Genomic DNA, 22,721 nt, shown 5'->3' on the forward strand with positions numbered 1-22,721 from the left:
AGAGGCGTCATCAACTAAAGAGGGTGGTACAGAGGCGTCCAGGGAGGCACAGCAACTGCCTGAGAGGCAGGTTTCCCTGCCAGGATTGAAAGCCTGGCGGTGCTCTTTAGGAGCCCCTCCCCTATATATAAACCGGAGGAATGGGCAGAAGACTTTGCCAGGAGCAATGTCTTGGTCACCTGGAAAACTTCCTGGTTCCACTGGAACTGTAAACTTGTTTGGATTTATTCTGTGTGCTGAACCCAGGGCTGATCGGGTCTTTTGTTCTGATGCTCATGAACTGATTCTGGCCAAGGACCTATGTTGTAAACTATTATCTATAGATCTTTACTGGGACTGTAAAAGCTTATAGCTGATTGCTGAAATTACTTCAAGAAAAGGTTTTACTGACAACGGGGCCCTCCACAGAGAGAACGTTCCCCCACCCAAACTGCAGAATCGGAGGAGCATGTGCTAAACGCACTGCTCTAGATACCGCCCCCCCGCCCAGTCCTGTCAAAAGCACTCACTGGGGAAGGGAGACTCACCTCTGGCCCCTCCATAGGGAAGGGTGAGCGTCTGCTCCCGGGGCGAGAGCCCCCTGGTCAGGTCGGGGCGCAGGTTGACCTGCATCTGCTGGGAGGTGATGTAGTCGTTGAGGATAGTCTGCCGGGTGTTCTCCATGGCATAGAGCTGGTACTGGCTTGGGTAGCCGGGGGTGGGCGAGAGCTGCCGCTGGAACATGTAGGCGGCGGCTGCGGGAGGAGGGGGGAAAGGTTTGACGGTGGATAGGAGCCACTTTGGTTAGAGAGTGTCGGATGAGGACTGGGAAGACTCGGGTTCAAATCCTCACGCAGCTGTGAACCTCACTGGCTGAATTTTGGCCAGTTGACGTCTCTCAGTCTAACTCAGAGCTGGGCACCCTCTGCAGGCCCCGCCCCCTAGCCTGGAGAGAGGCATCCCCACGTTATCTCTGGTTGGAGATAACAAGGGGATCCCCCGCACTCAGCCAGGATTTGCAGGACCCCAGGCGAGTCCCTTCCTGTGCCGCTCATGCCCCAATTGGGACATGAGCGGAACGTGAAGGAGTTGCCAGACTCAGCTGGGGATTGCTGCCTGCGCGGACCCGGCCTTAAATCAGCCTTTCCCAACCTGGTGCCCTCCAAGTGAGCTGGACTACAACTCCTAGCATAGTTGGCTTGGGGCGGGGGGAGGTTGTTATGGGAGTCGCAGTCCACCACATCTCAGGTTGGGGAAGGCTGGTACACACACGCAATATATGCACACACACTCTCACTCACATGCATATACAGACACACACAGAAATACATATGCAGATATATATACATGCACACACATATATGCACGCATACATGCGCGCACGCACACACACAGATACAAATGCGCGCGCGCACTCACACACACACACACAGAGTGCAAAAAATACAGACTGTGACAATTACGTTCAGGTCTTTAAGGTGCTACAAGGAAAAAGCTGGCTGCAGTGGATGGACCTTGGTCTGATCTACCAGGACTCTGTGTGTGTGTGTGTGTGTGTGTGTGTGTATATACATATATATATGTATGTGTGTGTGTGTGTGTACACACACACACACACACACACACACTCACTCCTTGAAAGCAGAAAGCTAGTACAGCAGGGAGCAGGCTGGGCTAGGACTTTACCCCCTGATGTACTAGTTTTTGTTTTCAAGGGCTTTATCATTTTTAATTTTTATTATTTTTTTTTTTTTACAGGGAAACATTCAAAAATGGCAACCATTTGGTGGGTGGGTGAGATGCAGGTCGAGTTCCCTCAGTGAAAAGCTGATGGGTGTGTGTGTGTGGGGGGGGGGGGGGGGAGAGAAGGATCCCCTAAAGCAGGAGTAGATCTCCAGAACTTTTGGACTTCAGCTCCCAGCACTGCTGAACATTGGCCATGCTGGCAGAGGCTTCTGGGAGTTGAAGGCCCAAACAGCTTCTGGCCATCCCTGCCCTAAAGCAGAGGGAGGCAACCTGGAGTCCTCCAGCTGTTTTGGACTACAACTCCCATAAACCCCAGCTAACGTGGCCACTGGTCGGAATCACTGGTGTTGTAGTCCCATCCCTGCCCTGTAAGGTAAAAGCCTGAAAAAGCACGGACACAAAGTGCACGTCGCGCTGCTCGCTGCTGAACGCCTCATGTGCGGAGAAGCAGAAAGGCCACCTACTGGGATCCAGAGCCCTGTGGAACTGCATGGCCGGGTCCAGGTGTGACGGGAGGTGGCTCCGGTAGACCTCTGGCGTCCCGCCCCGGTGGTGGGGGTCGTAGGGGCTGTGGGAGACGACAGGGTCCACCCCAGGGACCGGCGACTTGGCCGGGACGCTCTCCCTCTGCGTCGGCGTGAGGGTAGACTTCCTCTCGTGGTTCGCGGCCTTGCTTGGCGTCATGCTGGCTGCAAAGGAAAGCCGGTCACGGTTAGGAATGAGCCCAGCTAAGAACAGGACATTTCAAGGCAGACCGTCTGGTCCAAAAGAAACCAGTCCCCGGTAGGGGAGCAGGTCTTCTCCCAGCTTGTCCAGCCGATCTCCCAAACGTCGGCAGCGATTAGTGACTTTGGCTGCCCTCTCCCAGTGGAGGCTGGTGGCTCTGATTTTGGTCAGGTTGTGCATCCATTCTGGGTTCTGATCAGAACCAGCCAGAACTCTTAAGGAGCTATTGAAGGTGCTGAGCCCCAGCCCCAAAATCGGTTCAGCACCTTGGATCGCTCCTTTAGAGTTCTAGCTGGTTCTGACCGGAACCCAGAATGGATGCACAACCCGACCAAAATCGAGTTGTGCATCCATGCATCCAGCCCCCAGTGCCCTCTCCTTTCTCCCAAAGTAACCCATAACCCAGCATGACCCCTCTGCCAAAGAGCAACCTGAGACCATCTTACATCGAAGCTGGTCTGTTGGGGTTGGTGCGGTTTTTACTCTGTGACTTTGCCTTTGGCACTGTGTTTTTCATGTATCGGCTCCATTATTGTTTGAACCCAACAGCAGACATCTGTCATGCTGCACTGTCAGCCTCTTGCAATGGCGCACATGGCAGCCGTCTTAAAATTAAATGTTAGCAGGATAAACAAGTCAAGGTGAATGTCAGGACTGGCGTCAAGGGTCAGTATGGTTGAGCGCCTGCCAAGGACCCACACGCCAGCAGGGTCCACTCAGAGGTAAGTCATGCTGTGTTCAGTGGGACTTATTCCCTGCAGGCAGGTAAAGGATTGCAGCCTAAAAGAGTTTGCTTTTGAACACAGCTACGGCCATAATACACAGGAGCAGATATGCCTGTTCCTAAAATGGGGGGGGGGGGCATGGTATGTGTTTTTGGAGAGGGGGCACCCCCGATTCCTTCAGGGTTAGCAGAACCCTTCACTGTGACATGAGCATACTATTTTTAAAAGTATGTTACCTATGTAACATTTTAGTTACAGTGACAGATCAGGAGGAGGGGGTGAGAGGGGAGACTCAAGTTCAAATCCTCACTCAGCTACTCAGCCAAGAAACTCATGGGAGGATCTTGTCCCAGACACCATCTTGCTCAGCCCAACCTACCTCAACAGGGTTGTTGTGGCCTAAAATGGGGGTGAGGGGAGGAAAAGCCACAGCCACGAGCCCTGAACTCCTTAGAGCAGCCCTCTGCAATCTGCTGCCCTCTAGATGTGTTGGGACTACAGCTCACATCACCCCCAGCCAGTGTGATGGGAAGTGTAGCCCAACACATCTGGTAGGCTGCCTTAGAGGAGAGGAATGTAAGGACCTAAGTCAGGGCCTCTTTGAACTCATGGAACGCTCGCCGGCCATCTTACCCTGGTCCAACAACAGGGGGACAACTGACAGTGTTAGACTAGCCAACTGCCCTGCTCTCTGAGACAGGATGAGGCCCTCGGCTTGGCCAGGCCTGGCATTACATATTCAGAGGAGCCTGGCCAACGCACCTTCTGTTACTCTGCTCATCATGGGGGAACTCCGGGACATGTTCTGGTAGCTGACAGGCGTCCTCCTGGCGTTGGCGTCCTCGTAGATCCCGGGGCTCACTTGGGACTTGGGCGCCTCGTGGAGGGTCGAGCGGAGGACCGAGGGCCCAGAGCTGACCACCGAGGTGTGGCGGGAGCGGACTTCCCCGGCCTTGGTGTCCTCGTACTTCCCTCGCTCCGCCGCCTTCACGTTCTCCGCTACCATCTCCATCGGCGACATCCCGCGGGGCAGCTTGCTCGGGCCGGTGATGAGGGACTTTACATTGTGCCTGATGGTCGACTGGCCAGAGCTGCTCTCATATTTGATGGGCGTACCCTGAAGAGCAGGGATCACAGGAGCGTGAGAGGTGGGAGGGTCCCAGGAGGTCCTCCAATCCAGCCGTCTCCAACCTGGTGCTTTGGACGACAACTCCTAGCATTCCTGAGAGCTGGCACAGCTGGCTGGAGCTGAGGAGACTTGTAGGCCGGAACCTCTGGAGAGCACCAGGTTGGAGAAGGCCAATCCAGGCCAGCCCACTGCTCAAGGCAGGCTCTGCGATGCAGGGTGCAGCTCAAGCATCCCTGGCGGATGGCCGCCCAGCTTCTGCTTAAACTCTTCCAGAGGAGGAGGACCCACCACCTCCCTGTTGTGCCCCTGCTGGAGGAATCCTCCTCTGAGGAGCTAGAGCTCCCAGAGGCAGACAGTGCCAAGGAGGCACCCAGGGCAGGAGACCAGGGGGAGCCTGGGCCCTCAGGGGAGATCACCGTGAGTCCGTCCCTGGAGAAGGAGGGGAGTTTCGCCTCTGAGGCAGAGGCTGGGCCAAAAGGGCTCCTCTGAGAAGGAGTGCTCGAGTACAAAGGAGGAGGACTTCTGCTGGGGGCCTATGATGCAACTGCAGCTGAGCCCTGGGTGGGGCTCAGAAAGCTCTGGCTATGTAAGCCTTCAGTTTTAGCCTCGCCAACACTGTTCATCCGCTCCTGTGCCTTGTACCTTGGCTTACGACTGACCTCCTGTGCTACTAGCCCTTGGACTCCCATTTGACTCTGCTTCTGGACTGTGCATGGTAACTTACTGCTTAACTGTGCTTTGACCTTTGCTTGTATCTGGACCACTCCTGCCTTTGCCTGATCCCAGACTGGGCTAGAACTTTGTGCATGGCCATTTGCCTGCTTTGCTGCCTTGCCTTTTGGACTGTCCCATAATTTGCTCTACACAGAGTCTGAGTCAGCCATAGCAGGGCGCTCCCAAGCCAGGCTGCTCCACTGCCAAACAGCCTTCGCCGGTAGGATGTGCTTTCTATAATGGGAATTGTCTTCCAACAACTGAACACTCCAGCCTAGGAGTACTTCTGATTGGGAGAGGCTCTTCTCAGGAACAGGGCCTGCTCAGACATGGCACCCTCCTTTGTGAATCTGCTCACCCCAGGAACCTGTTCGCCCACCCATCTTTCCTCAAACAGCTACGATCCTTTTGCTTATGCAGGCCTTTGGTCACCATCAGAAAATGGGTTTGTTTCTCCGTCCATGTCCCCGCAACGACTCCCAATCCCTTGGATATATCTGCCCGACGCCTGCCTACCTGAGAGATGGAGCCCTCAATGATGGGCCGGGTGCCCTGGACTATTTCCGGGGTCTTACGGCTTTCTTGGCTCAGCAGGTCCTGCCTGGGGATCTCATGGATGGAGCGGCCCATTTCTTTGATGGTGGTGACCCCATCATACGGCTTCCCCTTGGTGATGGCACCCTCGAAGGCCCGCGTCGGGGGAGACTCCCGCTTGATCTTTGGGTACTTGAGGCCCTCTTCATAGCTCTCGGCCGTGGGCCTCGGGGTGCCTGGTCAGGAAAGAGAGGACCAGGCAAAGGTTTAGTAGATCTCAGGCAAAGGTTTAGTAGATCTCAGGCAACCTGGGCTAGTTAACCTAGTGGGGGGATCTGAGAATTAATCCAAAGTAAGGCCCAAACATGATGTATGTCATTCATGCAGTTAGGTCTTTGTTTTTTCTAAAGCAGGGGTGCAGAACCTCAGGTCTGCGGGCCACATTTGACCCGTTTGAGGTTCCCCAGATGGCCACGCCCCCTTCCCCTCAGCCACCATTCGACTGGTGGTTTCCCAGCATCTGCACATTCCCCCACCCCATTCTAAAAAGTTAATCAGTATTAGGGCCTGCATGCCTGTTCATTAATTTAAAATTTAAAGTAACAAACATGCACAGGGGCCCTGATACAGATCTGGCCGCTGGCAGGGGGAGGTTTACCCCTTCTGAATTTCTGAATTGTATCTCTCTCCTCCCCCCCTCCCACAAGTCCCCCTGCTCTTTGCACTAGAAGGAAATATCCCACAATGGAGCTTCCCTTCCAAAGCAAATAGCACCCAACTCCTCCCCTGATCAGGGCTGCAGCAGAAGGGTAAGGAGGGGGTGTCTCCCTACCAGCCTCTTCCGGCCAGGGACCAAATCGGATCAGGACTTCCCCTTTGTGCCTGCTCTTTACTCTAGTATTTTTTTAAAAAACAGATTCACGTAATTGCATGCATGACACCATGTCTAGTTTGGGCCTTGGTAGCACGATACACCAGTACAGTCTGACAACAGATTTGTTTTATAAATAGATATAAACACACACCTAGTAAATAGATACACACACACCCCTGTCTATTTCTCTACAGCCAGTTGTATTCTGGGCTCAACTGAAGGTGCGGGGCTTTGCCTCTACAGCTCCAAACGGCGTAGGGCCAACTTAGATGAGGAACCGCCTACCTCAGCACAAACTGACTCATTTGCTAAGACCAGCAGGTGAGGCCCTTTTGGAAGACACCCTCACTTAGACACGCCTGCTTGTCGGGCACACGGGATTCTCTCGCGCTGCTCCCAGACTTGGGAGCATGCTTCCCTCTGGGAAGTTTTATGACCAGTCGCCACTCTCTCTACATCCTTTTTCATTTGGCTTTTTAAGTTGTTACGGTTGTTAAGACTTTTTTTTACTGTTTTGCTATGTTTTTATCTGATTCTGGGTTTTGAGTTTTGGGCCTTTTGTAAACCGCCTAGATTGGTTTAGACTCTAGGAAGGCGGCACAGAAATACCTTATTTATTTACTACATTTCTATGCTGCCCAGTAGCCAAAGCTCTCTGGGCAGTTCACAACAATTAAAACTGTAAAATACAAGATGAGGAAATGCAATATAAAAGTTTAAAACTGTGGGATAAAAAATAACCAAATATAAGCTAGCAGCAGTGCAAAGATTTAAGATAGAATACTAGATTTAAAACACAAACTGAAAAACAAAAATGCCTGGGAAAAAGGCCTTCACCTGGCACCGGAAAGAGCACAATGTAGGCACCAAGCAAACCTCTCTGGGAAGCTCATTCCGGGGTGCCACAGCAGAAAAGGCCTTAGTAGCCACCCACCTTACTTCCTTTGGTGGGGGCTCCCGGAGAGGGTCTGGTAAAGATGATCTTAGGGTCCAGGCAGGTGTATATAAATAGAATAAACTAAAAATATACATACAAACTCTCTCTCCCCCCCCCCCACCTTCCCCCCTACTGGGCTAAGTTACAATTTTTGTTACATACAGCACCAGGGACGTAGTTATTACTGAATGGGAAGAGAAGGGAGAGAAAGCCTCTCTTTCTCTCTACCTTGCATTATAGAGCCCGACAGCACAGTCCTCTCTTTCAGGTCCGAGTGGGGGCTCCCCCGAGGCAGGGCACGGCAGATTAACCCTAAAAAGATGAGAAGGAGTTAGAAGGGTGCACCTGACACAGACCTTTCTTTGTTCAATTATGCACACTTCAGCAAGTTGCCCATTGCTGCGGATTCGGAAGGGGAAACCAGGAAGTGGGCCAAAAGCAGTCCTCCATAAGAGTCGTCATCCAATGAGTCTTCCCAATATTCATCCCCCGTTAAAGAAGTTACCTCACTGCCATGGTTTGCAAGCTTTCTACTGCACACTGGCCAGCTGTTTTTATTAAAAATGATCAATTCTTTGAAAAAGACTTGCAGCAACCATATTTTACCTTCTAACGGTGCAGAGACAGGGGATTCCCTCATCGACATCCCTTGCTTGATATTTCCTTCCATGGCGTCATATGTCCTCTTGAGGCTCATTTCGTGAGCTGTCCTTGGGCTTCGGGTTCCTTCCCGGACATTCTTAATGGCTGTTGAGATGCAGCAAGATGGGTCAACACACAGGCAGGGAATACACAGGCAGAGTGAGCCTTCTTGGTGGTGGCCCTGCACTTCTAGAATCAGCTTCCATTGGGGGTTCCTCAGCCCCCTTCTTTGCAGGTCTGCAGGAAAGCTCTGAAGACCCCCACCTTTTTTGCTGGCCTTCCCTTAAGTCTACGCCATGGGACTTTCCGGGTCAGTTGTGTTTTTATTGATTTCAAATTGGCAATCTCTGTTTTTATGGATTTTATTGAAACATGGTTTTGTGGATTTTTTAGTTGTATCCCCTTCATGCAGCTTTTATCTCATACACCGCCTTGAGAAGTTTCCACCCTTAAAGGCTGCCTAGAAATCATTTTAGATATATGCCCCAGTTTTCCTAGGCCCGGTGGATTACCGTGGGAAAAAGATCAAAATGGCATTTGTGTCGGCCAAGTCCAGCGGCGGCTATCAGCCCAGAACTGCAGGCCGTTTTGCAGATCAGGCGCCAGCTGCCCCAAGCTCTGTACTCACCGTCGTAGGTTATGATATGCCCGCTCTTTCCCTCATAAATGACGTGGCCTTTGGACGCTCCAGTCTCCTCACGGCACTTTTCCAGGCTGCTGTCCTCCGTAGCCAGCCGGGTGATGGTTCCCTTCAGCAGCACGTCGGCTGCGATCCCAGGTTGCGACAGAGCTGGCGTACCCTGCAAGGAAAGCAGCAGAACTAAGACATGCGGGCCTCGGACTAAGCGACACCTGAAAGGGAACACCGGAAGCTGCCTTCTACAGGGTCGGACCCTTGGCCCGACTGAACTCAGGACTGTGGACTGTGACTGGCAGCGGCTCTCCAGGGTTTCGGACAGGAGCTTTTCCCAGCAGTACCTGGAGATGCCAGGGGTTGAACCAGGGACCTATTGCATGCAAAACAGGGTCTCTGCCACTGAGCTATGATCCTTCCCCTGAATATAAAGCTAAGATTCCAGCCGTCATGGTTCTGAATAAATGACTGATTGGAACAAGAACCTAAGAAGCTGACTTACACCATATTAGACCCTTGGCTGCTGTTGCCTCCATGCCCTGCTTGCGGGCAGCCCAGAAGTACTGGGTAGATGGAGAGCAGACAGGAGGCTCACGGAGTGACCTTAGCACAGTCACACTCTCTGTCAGCCTCACAGGGATGCTAGGAGGATAAAGTGGGAGGAGGAGGTGTAGACCAAGCAGTGGGCAGAAACTAGATCTCTAGATGCTTCGGACTTCAACTCCCAGCATTCCTGACCACTGGCCATGTTGGCAGTGGCTTCTGGGAGTCAAAGGCCAAAACATCTGGAGAGCTACCTTCTGTGTAGAGAGAGAAAGAGGAAAACACAAAGAAAACCCCTGTCTTGTTGCTGATGTATCTTAGGAGAGTCTTTTCCCAAAGAAAAAAATCCAAAGCATCATTTTGGAAGTTGGCTCTCTTGGGGCCTCAGCGCCACACAGCAGAAGGCAATACCTGAGTGATGGATCCCCGCAGAGCCGGCATGGTTTCAACGGAGACTTTGCTGGCTGGAGTCCCTCGCGTTATACTTCCTTCTTGGATGGTCGTCGTACCTGAAGGCAGGTACAAATGGAAGGCAGGTGACACAAATGCAACACACACACACATATTCTCTCTCCTTCCTGTCGTGTTAAGCAACAAGGTTTATTATGCATTTATTATTCTTTACTGAGAATATTTATTCACTGCTTTTCCATCCACCTGGCCTCTCAAAGAGACGTACGATTCCATAAGATCCAACAAAAACAAAGACAAAATGCTTCTTTAAAATAGAACCAAACTATTTTAAAAGCCAAAGGGCCCAGCAAATACACAAGTGATTCATTCACGACCTTTCCCCATTTTGCCCAGAACACCCTTTTAGCCACCACTTTTCTAAGCTAAGCTTTCCGCATTTCTGTGGACGACAACCTCCCTGCGCAACCACCCCGTCAAAAGGCCGGATTCTTGGTGTGCTCACCTCGGACCACTCCCTCATGCTGGGCTCTGACCAACAGGCCTTCGGGCTGCGAGTTTTGGCTTCGGGGAGAGAATTCCTCTTGCTTGATATACGGCATGGAAGCTTCACAGCAGGGAACGAAGAAAAGAAAGAACCGTTTCACTTAAGAACGTAAGAAGAGCCCTGCTGGATCAGACCAAGGGGCCATCTAAGCCAGCATTCTGTTCACACAGTGGCCATTCAGCTGCCTGTGGGAAACCCACAAGCAGGACTTACAGGCCGCAGCACCCTCACGCTTGTGTTTCCCAGCAACTGCTATACACAGGCATCCTGCCTCTGATACCGGAGGTAGCCTCTAGCCACCAGGATTAGTAACCACTGATAACCTTCTCCTCCAGGAATTTGTCTGATCCCCTTTTAAAGCCACCCAAATGGGTGGCCATCACCACATCTTGTGGTAGCCAATTCCACAGTTTAACTATGCATGGTGTGAAGAAGTCCTCCCTTTTCTCCACCCTGAAGGTCCTGCTGTCACACTATCAAGACGTGTGGCCTGCCTGTAACGTTGATGCCTCACATGGTCGCAGAGAATGTAAGCGTACGCACCGGCCGTCACCAGGGGCTCGTTTTTAAATAGAAAGAGGTGCCGGGACCTCAGGCTGCCTAGAAGCCAAGCCGTCCAAACTTAGGAGCACTAATCACACACACACACACACACACCCAAGCCAGATTTTAAATTTTAACACACGCATACAACATCCTATCAAGAATGGCTTTTGGGGCAGCTTTCAAATACTTAGTGCAGGGATACATAACCTGTAATCTGCGTGTGGTCCTCAGAGACCGCCCACGTGCCCTGCTAGGGGGGCCCAGACTCTCTCCCCCCACTCGGTGCTAGATAGAGATGTCTGCTGCTGGGAAATCCAGTTCTTTTCTTACTCGATGGAGTTCCATGGCGTGTGCAGCTTGATTTGTGTTTGCAAGCCAAGCTGCGGTCTTTCCCCCCGAACTCCAGGAATTTTTTTTTGCGTGTTTCCCCCCGCAGGTTCCACAATTTGCATAAATCTGCGCAATTTGCACAAACCAAAATGAAGTCCGGAGGGCCGAACCTAGGAAGACGTGTCGAACGCCACACCCAAATGGATTTCTCTGACAACCCTATTGGTAGAGCGCCAGCTTTGGATGCAGAAGGTTCGAAGTTTCAATCCCCAGCATCTCTCAGCTGAGAGATCCCCCCATCTGGGACCCCAGAGAATTGCTGACAGTCAGTGTAGGCAACTTGGTGTTCGACAGACGTTCTGCACTATAACTCCCATGATCCCTGACCATTGGCCACGCTGGCTAGGGCTCATGGGAGTTGTAGTCTCAGACAGCCTACCTCTGATTTAGACATTAAGCACCACATGGCAGGACCCCACCAACATAAATAAATACATCCTAAATAGATATGAAGAAGCTAGAATGCTCTCCGCACAAGCCAAGAGCCTTTTGCCGCTTTGTCAATATTTCACACTTTCCAGAGCAGGCGTGCTGAGCCTCAGCTGATGGCCGGAATCCATTTCAGAGAAGCTCTCAGGGGCCGCATTCTGGTGGTGGGTAGGACTGAAGGCAAAAGGGGCGGGGCCAAAATACCAGCACAATTTAGCTTACAACTCTTCTTCCCAGTACCTAAGACTCAGGAAAGGCATTTCAACTTTTTAAAATGGGGAGAAAAGACGCATAATGGCTGGGAAATCACCAAACAATTGGTGGTTGGGGGAAATGGGTTGAGACCAGAGGGGGAAACTCAGCAGGGCCGAATTGGGACCCCGGGTCCGAAGTTCTGCATCCCTGTTCTGGAGCCAAGTCCCTTTTTTGGCTCCCAGCTATTTAAACACGGGCCATTCTAGTGTATGAACAACAAGACCTCACTGACCATTTTCCCTACTCGTGTCCTCTGTGAAATATTCACACCAGAGACTCATGAGGGAACTATTGGGTTGGGGGGAGATGGCCCTTTTGAGGGCATTCCCTACCTGGCTTGGTTGACTCCTGTGGTCTCGGCAATCCAAGAGAGATGGAACCTGAAGATGGCTTGGCTGGTTCTTGACTGTAAGAACTTTGGCTGTGGGAGGTTAGGTAAGTGCCGGGTGTTCCCTAGAAGTGGGGGGGCGAAGCAAAACAACAACCCTGTAATGCAGTTATGTAACAATGACAGCTAAACCCAGGACAAAAATTTGATCTCAGTACTGGCAGAACACAGACTCAGCTGGATCCAAGGGCCGATCACACGCTGGAACAGACACGATCCACTCTGCCATGCGGTTCAGGGTACCTGTGTCTGTCTCTTTGCACTGCCATCCTCATATATACCAGCCTTCTCCAACCTGGTGCCCTCCAGATGTTTTGGACTACAAGCCCTATCATCCCTGACCATCAGCCATGCTGGAAGCAGCTGACGGGAGCTGTAACACAAAACATCTGGAGGGCCCTGGGTCAGGGAAAGCCAATATATACTAAGAGCCATCTCAATTCTCTGAGTGCCAGTCGTTGCACGGACAAAACTTCATCGCCCGCATAAGAGCAGCCTTCCTGGATCGGGGCAAAGGCCTCTCGAGTCCAGCATTCTGTTCACACAGTGGCCAACCAGATGCCCCAGCGGGGAAGCCCAGAAGTAGGACATGAGTGCCACAGCACCCTCCCACCCACATTCCCCAGCAACTGGTGTACACAGGCACACTGCCTCTGATACTGGAGGGACCACAGAGCCATCACGACCAGTAGCCATCGACAGCCTTCTCCTCCATGCAAGACAGCCAGTGTGGTGCAGTGGTTAGAGTGCTGGGCTCAGAGTCAGGAGACTTGGGTTCGGGTTCCCACTCGGCCATGAAGCTCACTGGGCGACTCTGGGCCAGTCACGGACTCTCAGCCGAATCTGCCTAACAAGGAGGAGGAGGAGGGCTATGAGCGCTGCTGTGGGCCTTTGAAGAGGAAAGAAGGCGGAGTAGATGTGTAATAATAATAATAAAAAGAGGGGGTATCAGCAGGCTTGCGGGGGGGGGGGAAGCCTAGCCTTCCAGCATACAAAAAATGGGGGGACCCCAAAAACACCGCAACAAGGACTGTGTGTGCTCAGTGGCCACGAAATGACTGTTCGAGGAGGGAAAACGGAACCCCAGGGGGGTGAAGGAATGAAATGCAGGGGCAGGTCTCACTCCACTCATCACAGCTGTACTCAGAATGGACAAACAAGGAGTAACAGTCAGTGAGAGCCAGGACAGGCTTCACCTATGCTTTTTCTGTATTGTCTTTAGTCTCTGTACCAGAGTACACTGAGTGCAACCTTCCCCCATCTGGTGCTGTCCAGAGTTGCGAGACTACGACTCCCACAATCCCACATGGTGGCTGCGGGATTGTGGGCAGTGCAGTTCCACACGTCTGAAGGGCCCCAGGAAGGGTGGAGCTAGCGGTACTCCAGCCCCAGCTGCTACTAAAATGCACTCCCCCCTTTCCCGCTTACTTGAGAGATGGAGCCGCCCATGATGAAGGATGGCTTCTCGGAGGGCACCACCGTTTTGGAGGATGGGATCAGCGGGGGTGGTGGCCTGGTCGGCCGCGTGGTCGGGGGACGGACCCCTTCGGAGAGATTAGTTATTACCTGATGTGGAGCAGGTTGGAGGACTTGGGGGAGGGGGAGAAGAGGAAGAAAAGGAAGATGTCTTAATAAAACAATGTGGTGAGTCAGGACAATGTGCTCCGTATCTCTAGCAGATCTCAGAATTAAATTATAAGCACGGCAATGTATCTTTCAAGTTTCTAGCCCTCATCAAAAGACTTATTTAACATTTAAATTCAAATCGGTTTGAACGCCTTTTAGTTGGCCATTATCAAGCTTTCCTCAGGGCCTGCTTGAGCTTGATCCCCCATGCACCCTGGGCCATCTACCATCAACAGCCCTGTGGGAAGAATTTAAGGAGAGGGAAAGAGATGGGCAGGTAAAGACCACCATCTACCACCAGCTGTGCTGCCGGGGGGGGGGGGGCAGGGGAGGATCTAGGTGAGTTTTTTTGTCAATATATTTATCGTGACTGTATGATTTTTATGTTACTTGTAAGCTTGATTTCACACTTACTGGATGTTACACTAAGCAGCATTCCATCCAGGTCTTTTCATCAGGAAAACCAAAGATCAGTGCAGGTGAGCAGGTTACATCTTTGCTGGTTTCAATTGAACCAGAACACATTTGAGGAAGCATAATATAATCCAGGTGAACGCACCATGGATTGGCCATCTCAAAATTATTTTCTGCAGAATTTAGCTTTTAATAATATAAATGTCTAAGTCAAAATATTATGGACTTTTATTATGTCTTATATAAGTATCTGAGTTTTTTTTTAAATTATGAAATATTTAAAATCCAAATACATTTATTTTACTAATTTGTGTTATTCCTGTATTTCAAGATACCACCTAGGAGCTTATTTTCTTTCTCCCTTTCTCTCCATTTTAGCTCGAGAAGTGCTTTCTTCAGATTACTACATCTGGAATTCCAAAGCCCCAGCACCTGTTGTGTATAGGACCTTACTTTTCTAATTTCCCCTCAGTTTTGTAGTATAAATGATAGTAATAATGTTAAAGAACTTCCACAAACCATTTAGCCACCTGAAAATACAGCTGTGCACGCATAAGCAAGCCACACACAGACATAATTCTAGCCCAATCCAATGCATTGTACTCAAAAGGAAGTCTCACTAAAGGGGATGGGGCTTGCTCTCAAGGGTATATGCACACGATGTGTAATCCTCCCTTCCCCATTGCTGTGACCCCCCCCCCCCCGAGCCCTGCCTCCCTTGTTGCAATCTAGCTTCGGAGTTAATAGAAGCTTTCTTTCAAGCACAACTGCAGTACTTGGGTGGGGCGGGGCTGTAGGATTGTCCGGGGAGGGGGTGGCTACTGGCCCCCTTCCCAAACGTGCACACACACCCGCTGAAAAATCACCCCCTTTAAAAGCTTGACTGCCGTGTGCGCATGTCAATACGTGCGCGCGTCCTGGGAAATCGCATCACAGAGCTCCAGGCCAGCAGGGGCCCCTCCCACTGTGGGTCATGTGATTCCCTGATGTGCTTGCTGGAACCAATCAACCCTCAGGCAGAAAAGGACCCACACCCTTGGGTAGGGAGGTATGAGCATTTTATTTGGATTCATTTTCACTTTGAATTTCCCCCATCCACAAAGCTGAATATGAACGGGCCTGACATTTTCCAAAAAAGCTTGCGAGATCCCAAACTTGCGTTCGCCTCCAAAACTTGCTAAAAATGAGCATTCTTCGCTTTAGTCGATGGCGGGGAAAGTGCGCGTTTTGAGTGTGTGCTTTAAAAATGCACACTTTTTCAGTTCAAAAAGGGGACAAAATGCTCACAAACCAAGTTCAGAGGTGAACCACTGGAGAATTCTGGAGAACTTGAACCCTGCTGCTTCTCCCACCCTGGCCCCAGCGTGAGGAGGACACACATTTCACGAAGTCACCCCCAGCAAGGGAAACAAGAGCATCTCAGCGGGAGACAGGTTGGCTGGTCAGCCCGCGTTACCTGGTGGGACACTATAGCGAGCAGGAGTCATGTCCGGCTGTGGGGAGGCCTTGCTGACCTCCCTTGGAGACAGGCGATAGGGTGAGGCCGACCTCGCCACGGCATTCTGCATCTGCGCTTCCTGCTCCATGGCACGCTTCACTTCGGCATAAGGCATGTAGGCCACGGACTTCCCTGCAAAAATGGAAGATTCCTGGATTAAGACGTGGCCATGGAGGTTGGCGGCAAGCGGAGTTCTCGCTCTTTTGGGGTGTGTGCAAACGAAGCGGATTAGCAGGGGGCTTGGGCTCATTCTGTCACACACAGCATGGCTTTTGTCACAGCCATCAGCTCAGTGGCAGAGTCACTGACGAAGATGGATTTTCCTACACCTCTCAGCTGGGACAGACATGCAGAACCTCCATGTGCAGAGACAGTATACCTCTGTGTACCAGGAACAAAAATAATTAGCCATCACGTCTGGCTTGCAAACGTCCCTGGGGACGTTTTCTGCGACAGAGTGCTGGGCTGAAGGATATTTGGATATATAATACAGAAATTGCATTTAATAATTTTGTTATTTTGTGTGTTTATCAATGTATCTATCTATAAATGCATCTATAAATGCTAATAAGGAGCATCTTTCTCATTTTAGCGTTTTAAGGTATGCAGTTTCAATCTTTTAGGGTGCAATCCTATGCATGTTTAGACAGAAAAAGGTCCTACAGCACCTAGCATGGCTGGCTGGAGCATGCTGGGAGCTACAGGACTTTTTTCTGTCTAAACATGCATAGGATTGCATCCTTAATGTTTTTACTATTCTTAATATTCTTGTTTTCATTGTTTTAGGGTTTGATTGTTTTAAATTGTCATATACTACCCTGATGGCTTTTTAGCAGATAAGGCAGTGTTTAAACGTCAATAAATATCTATATGTAAACACATACACTCCTCAAACAGGGAGGAGCTATAGCTTAGTGGCAGAGCCCCAACTTTGCAGGCAGAAGGTCCCAGGGAAGGTCCCGGCATCTCCAGGTATGGCTGGAAAAAATTCCTGCCTGAAACCCTGGAGAGCCACTGTTAGTGAATGCCAACAATACTGGGCTAGATGGACCAAGGATCTGATTCAGTAAAAGGCAGCTTCTGACGTCCGTCCACACAAAACAGCCTTCTAAGCGTTAACCCAGCTGGTGAGTGCCGGCACAACTGGAACCCACATGACGCCACTGAGAAATGAGGAGGGAGGTGTCAGCATGCTCGGGGAACCCCAGGTTTGCAGAAGTACAAGAACGTTTAAGCCACCCCTCCCCTCCCCTCCCCTCCCCTCCCCTCCCCACAACAGCTCAACCAAGGCTGAACATGCTCATTGGCCGCAGAATGTCACGTGTCCACTGAAAATGAAAGACTGAGAACCTGGGCTGGGCAGGAGAATGGAATAGGGGCTGGCTGGTGCCCTGAACAGGAGCATTCTGGCTAGGAGGCGAAATACGCTGCAATATCTTGTTGCAGTACACACACACACACACACACACACACACTCACACACAGAGAATGAGAATATCCTAGAGCTGGATTGGAAGGGGCCATTTAGGCCCTCAAGTCCAACCCGCTGTTCAGTGCTGGAATCCACTTTAAATCATCCCTGACAGACAGCTGCCCAGTCTCTGCTCGAAGACCTCCAGCGACGGAGAGCCCCCCACCTCCCTAAGAATTTGGATCCATCGTCAGACTGCTCTTCTCAAGGCTACTCCTTTCCTCCTGGGGCTTAGCTTCTAGCCCCCCGATCTTCTTTGTGGCCCTTCTCGGAACTCGCTCCAATTTATCTGGATCCACACACATATATGATTTAATAGTTTTATGTTTGTAGCTTCCAAGGAAGTGTCGTGGTGGAGGCTAGAGACACGGAGAAGTAACAGTCTGAACCTTCTATGTCAGAAACAAGCAGAGAAAATGCGCCTTTGGCCTCTGCAGTACAACTACCAGTGCTATTCCCCATGTCATATTTATTAAAGGGGGTCGGGGAGAGACCTCCGTCCCCACCCACCCACATCCACCTAGGATTCTGCGCCAAGGGGGAAAGGCTCTCGGAATTCATCAACAAGCCATTGCTGGGGCTGGAGAAACCCAGGCACCCGTTGAAAACATCCCAAGATAGATACTGTAAAGTCTAAAATAGAACCTGGCCGGGCAAGGCTCCAGAGAGAAAAAACACACTGACACTCTAGCAATGCTGGGTTCTGTATAAGGGGACCACAGCTCTTCCAGTTGATGGGGTGGTAGAGGGGGATAGCGATGTCAGGGCTGGGAAGGGGCAGGCTGTCTTCAGCAAGAGGCAAAGGAAGCAAAGAGCAGGCGGAAGGGAGAAGAGGAAGTTCTGTTTCATCGCCCTGGCGTGGGCTTCTCCCCCAACCTTATGCACTCTTCCTTCGGGCTAGCATGTAAAAGTTAGATCGTGAGGCTCGGGGCTGGTTCATGCATCGCAAAGCAAAGGCTGCAGCCTGGGTAAAATGGGCAAAGCAGAAAAGGGGTGTGTGCGGCTGGCGCAGGCATACGCTCCTGAGAACAAGCTATGCTGGCTGGGGAATGCTGAGAGTTGTCGTCCAACCCATCTGGAGGGCAGAGCAAGATGGACAAATGCTCAGACTGGCCAAATGGCCAAAGGATGCAAACCCGTGTGGTCTCCCCTCCCCATCAATCTCCCTATTTTTAGACCTGCCCACCCCCACTTTTGGCCACCGCACACAACCAGCTGGGAACTGGCTGGCCAAGGAGTTGGGACATCCAGCTTTTCCCACGCGAGAAGAGAGAAGACGCTGCCAACGTCATCCCCCGATTCTAGGGACTGGCCCGTCAGTCTAACGGCATCTGCGGCCACCGCGGGGGCCCTTCCGCCTACTCTCAAGCTCCGTCCCTGTCTCGTGGCGGTGCTTGGCGCAGGACCCAGGACACGGCCGTGGAGAGTAAGCACGCTACACAAACAGGCACTGCATTCCAGGAGGCTGTACAGAGGGGAGACGGGAGGGGAGGGAGCCCTTCCACCAGCCCCGAGCTTCATTTCTTTTCCCCCTTCTTCCCTCCCCTTCCCTTTTTCCTTGTGTGTTGTGTCTTTTTTAAGTTGTAAGCCCGCAGGCAGGGACTGTCTTGTTTTCCTGATTGCAGGTAAGCGGCTCAGGGAGGCTTTTTTGGCTGAGGAGCAAGATAAAATGCTTCAAATTGATTTTTTTAAACCTGCTCTTTAAAATAAGGTTGTTGTGGGGTTTTTTTAAAGAGAGTTTGGGTGCATTTACCGATGCAATGAATATGAACTTGAGCACGCTCCGGGAGAGAGCGGAGGACAGGAAGGCCTGGCGTGCTCTGGTCCATGGGGTCATGAAGAGTCGGACACAGCTGAACGACTGAACAACAACAACAACCATCTGCAAACTCCTCTCCTCTCCTCCCTGCTCCACAGTTCACTGGAAAAATCACTGGCTTCTCCCTCACCGTTCAGACAGCACACCCGTGTTTTCACAGGTTTCCTCTCGGCGCTTGTGCACAACACACAACCCTCGTCCTTCACCCTTAACTAGAGATGTTGGAGGAATCCGGCTGGAGGGTGGAGCTTGATGAGCTTTCATTGGCTTGGCCCTCTGGACTCCTTTCCAGCTGGCCCGACTCGGTCCACAGCAAATCGGGCCAACTGGCGGATTTTTCTATTTTTTTTTAATTTGCGGAAATAGGTGTTCACACAAACTGCGGCCTTAATTTGCACAAATGTCTGTTTCCACGAATTAAAAAAAACAAGGAAAAAGTCCCCGGAATTCGAGGAAAATGTGCAGCTCAGCTCACAAATGCAAACTGAGTCGTGCACCGTGGAAGTCCAACGAGCCCAAATGGGCTTGATTTCCCAACAACAGATGTCCCTAACATTAACACCCCCCCACCCCCCAGACCTGCCCCAGCCTAGCTTTCTGCCACGTGTCCCTGTCTGCCGCCTCCACTTCTCCGACTCCAGCATCTTCAGCTGCCTTCAGCTCGCCCTTAAAACAGCTTGGCCACTTTCCCCTCGTTGTCCATGACAGCTGGAACTGCCCTCACCTCGCAGAACAGCTGCATGTGCCATCCCTCTCTTTTCCTTGCTTCAAAGCCTGCCTTGCCTATGAGGTCTCAAGGCTACTCCCTTGGTCAGGGGTGCTGAACCTCCGGCCTGCGGGCCAAATCCAGGAGACCCGGGGGCCAAATCCAGGACACCAGGATTCCTCAAGAGGCCCCACTCCCCCTACCCCCTTTCTCCCAATCATCTCGTGGTTTCCAGCCTTCTGCACATTCCACCCCCACCCCCTTCTGAAAGGCTGAAATGTTTCTCCTCAGGCTGCGTCATTGGCAGTAGGAGCCTGAAGCTAAAATGGGCTATGTTTGGCCCCGCCCTGTTTGCCTTCGGCCCTGCTCGCCCCTGGAATTCGGCCCCCGAGAGCTTCTCCAAAATGGAAGCTGACCCTTGGGGCGGAAGAGGCTCGACAGCCCTGCCCTTGGTCCTCGACCCCAGCCAAAACAAAGCCTCAGCAAAGGGCCTTTGGAGCAGAGGCCCGGCTTTGCACGCAGGAGGCCCCCTGTTGGGTCCTTGCCATTTCCAGTTAAAGGATTCGGTAGCAGGAGATGGGAAAGCCCCTCCTCTACCCTGGACACTGGACATCTGCAGCCAGTCAGACAAGGCAACCCAGGGCGAAACGGGACACGGGTGAGGTTCTATCCTGTCGCTGTGGGTCCCATTCACCTACCGTCCCATTCGACGCTGGGGCTCTTGGAGGGGCCACAGGGGCTGGCCGACCTCCGGCAGTCCACCTCCATCTGCTCTTGCCGCTGGCGCTGCTGCTGCTCCTCCAGCATGGTGGATTTGTGCATGGCTTTGATGTGCTGCTGGAAGAGCGTGTAGCCGCTCATCGGGATCCCCTGGGGCAGCCCTTGCAACGTCGAAGAGACCTGTGAGAGCAGCAGGAGAGCAAGCATTGAGGGGCAGCTGTACAGCACCTGTCCTTGCCATCCAGCCGCTGGTGCAGCTCCTCAGCGGCCCTCCGATGGATGAGGCCTGTTGGTGCTTCTCCTTCAATCCTGCAGGCCCAGGGCAACCGCTGAACGGGAGGCACCCTTGGGCCTCATCCATCAGGCAGGGGACTGAGGGCTGCTGAGAGGCAGCCTGCCCTTGCCTCCCAGGAAGAGCTTCACAGCAAGGGGGCACCCTGTTGGGAAAGGCTGCCCTAGATCAAGGGCTGGCAACCTTTTCGGGACACGTTTGGTAATTTCGGAAACCTGTCTTGGGTGCCGCCACAAAATGGCCACCATGGAAGGCGTGGCAAAGGAGAAGCAACCTGCCCCGAAGACTGAGTCTGAATCGCAACACCAAACAATGCCTTTGAACCCAGTTTTCAGCACCAACAGGAAAAACCGATTTCACAGCAATCTGAGCTACCGGTCAGAAAATGTGTTAATTAAAAAAAAGTGGGACAGGCAGGGCTTCTTGGAAGGTGCCAAGAAAACTGTGCCCATGGGCACAAGCCTGCCCTAGACGAGCTGCTGGCTGATGCCTCGCATGCCCTCCCGCTGAGCTGTGGCCCGTCGAGAGATCAGCCCCCCCGCCCTTGCTCCGAGCGTACCATAGGCGGTATGACGGCCGCCCGATGCTGAAGCTGCTGTAAGTCCAGCGGCCCTTGCTTGACCGCAGACGGGATGAGCAGCGGCCCGGTGGGGTTCAACAGGGAAGGCTTGGAGTCCATCGTAAAGATTCTGGAAAGTAGGGGGAAATGAGATGAAAGTAACATAAAGGTCATAAAAAAGCAGGGGCAGGCAACATGGGGGCCTCCAAATGTTTTGGCCTACACAGAGCAGCATTTGATGGAGCAGATATGACTAAATGCCATTAACGACAAGCTGGGAAAACACTGGGAGAACAAGCGTGTTTTCGGGAGGCGTCTGAAACATACCAAATGCCTTTGGTTGTAGGCCAAAACATCTGCCCCCTCTGTTGTAGGCCAGAACATCTGGAGGGCCACAAGTTGCCCACCCCATGATAGAGAATTGCATTCTATTGCTGAAGTTAAGAAGTCAGGCGCTGTAAGCCACCCGGCAACCAGATGCATGTTCCATGGCTCTCTCAAGAGCGATAAATCAACTAAGCACAGGGCTTAGAATACCACAGACCTCCAAAACTGATTTTTAACTAGAGATTTATGGACTCAAGAATGGTTTGAGAAAGAGAGAAATGTTTCTCCCTAATATTGATTGTCAGGTGTCTTTTGTTCCATCCTCCGCTCACTGGTGTAATTGTATTTTTCCCCATTTCCCGAATTTGGGCAAATTTGAATTTGGGCAAATTTGCGCTTGTGAAAATGTGCAAACTTCCCCAAATACGCAACCACTGCAAATATGCAACTTGCCTCCCAAGACGTAGTTTCATGCTTTAGCCTATGGGGGAAATGTGCATTTTCAGCTGGTGTTTTTTTAATTTTACATTTTTTCTATGACTACATTTGTGTAAAATTCCAGAAAGTAAAAAAAAATGGTCCACAAGTCCGTAGAATACATGCAGTTTTGGAAAAGCCAGTCTGCTGAGGAATCTGCGGGTCAGATTCATAGAAATTCAAACTCATTTGATTCCATTGCAAATTTCTCTGACATCCCTATAGCTTGGGGACCAATATTCTAATAATTCTATATTAGCTTCAGGCACTTACTGCCAGTAACTAAACCTGAGGAAAGGGAATTTCAAGCTTGTTGAATGGGAAAAATGCACAAAAGCTGGGAAACCATCAAACAATTGGTGGTTGGGGAAAGGGGTGTGTGGCCCCCTGGAGAATCCTGGAAGACTGGATTAGGACCCCAGGCAGCCAGATTTGCCCGAGGTTCAACACCCCTGCATTAAGCAATCACTCATCCTGGATGCACTAACTCAGACATCCCCAAAAGGAGAAAATACAAGTTATGTGAATTATTATTATCTTCTGGGTAACTGAATGCTGACCAAAGCATTGTCTGGTGCTTCGTGCGCAAGTAAAGAGATCGCAGCCCCTCCACAGAACTTGAGGGAAAGATTCTCTGGAAGACCCTCTTGTAAAGAAGAAAAA

At 51.5% G+C, this 22,721-nt stretch overlaps 1 protein-coding gene across 5 annotated transcripts in view; it reads right to left on the reverse strand.

Moving 5' to 3' along the window:
• NCOR1 (nuclear receptor corepressor 1) overlaps positions 1 to 22,721 on the reverse strand; it is a 110,976-nt gene that overhangs the window by 20,408 nt on the left and 67,847 nt on the right. For all 5 annotated transcript variants that reach the window (XM_084822532.1, XM_084822530.1, XM_084822531.1 and 2 more), the window contains exons 21-34: positions 21,255 to 21,384; positions 20,382 to 20,583; positions 15,646 to 15,819; positions 13,578 to 13,738; positions 12,094 to 12,214; positions 10,100 to 10,201; positions 9,595 to 9,692; positions 8,635 to 8,806; positions 7,971 to 8,111; positions 7,593 to 7,676; positions 5,536 to 5,789; positions 3,939 to 4,293; positions 2,190 to 2,414; positions 528 to 734 (exon numbers count right to left, since the gene is read on the reverse strand). In XM_084822532.1, coding sequence (XP_084678658.1) covers positions 528 to 734; positions 2,190 to 2,414; positions 3,939 to 4,293; positions 5,536 to 5,789; positions 7,593 to 7,676; positions 7,971 to 8,111; positions 8,635 to 8,806; positions 9,595 to 9,692; positions 10,100 to 10,201; positions 12,094 to 12,214; positions 13,578 to 13,738; positions 15,646 to 15,819; positions 20,382 to 20,583; positions 21,255 to 21,384 — 2,426 coding nt within the window. The remainder of the gene's footprint in view (positions 1 to 527; positions 735 to 2,189; positions 2,415 to 3,938; positions 4,294 to 5,535; positions 5,790 to 7,592; positions 7,677 to 7,970; positions 8,112 to 8,634; positions 8,807 to 9,594; positions 9,693 to 10,099; positions 10,202 to 12,093; positions 12,215 to 13,577; positions 13,739 to 15,645; positions 15,820 to 20,381; positions 20,584 to 21,254; positions 21,385 to 22,721) is intronic.

Source organism: Heloderma suspectum, chromosome 16 (genome assembly GCF_057233095.1).
Source record: "Heloderma suspectum isolate Gila_16-S chromosome 16, 16-S_ref, whole genome shotgun sequence".
In the NCBI taxonomy this organism is placed as follows: Eukaryota; Metazoa; Chordata; class Lepidosauria; order Squamata; family Helodermatidae; genus Heloderma; species Heloderma suspectum.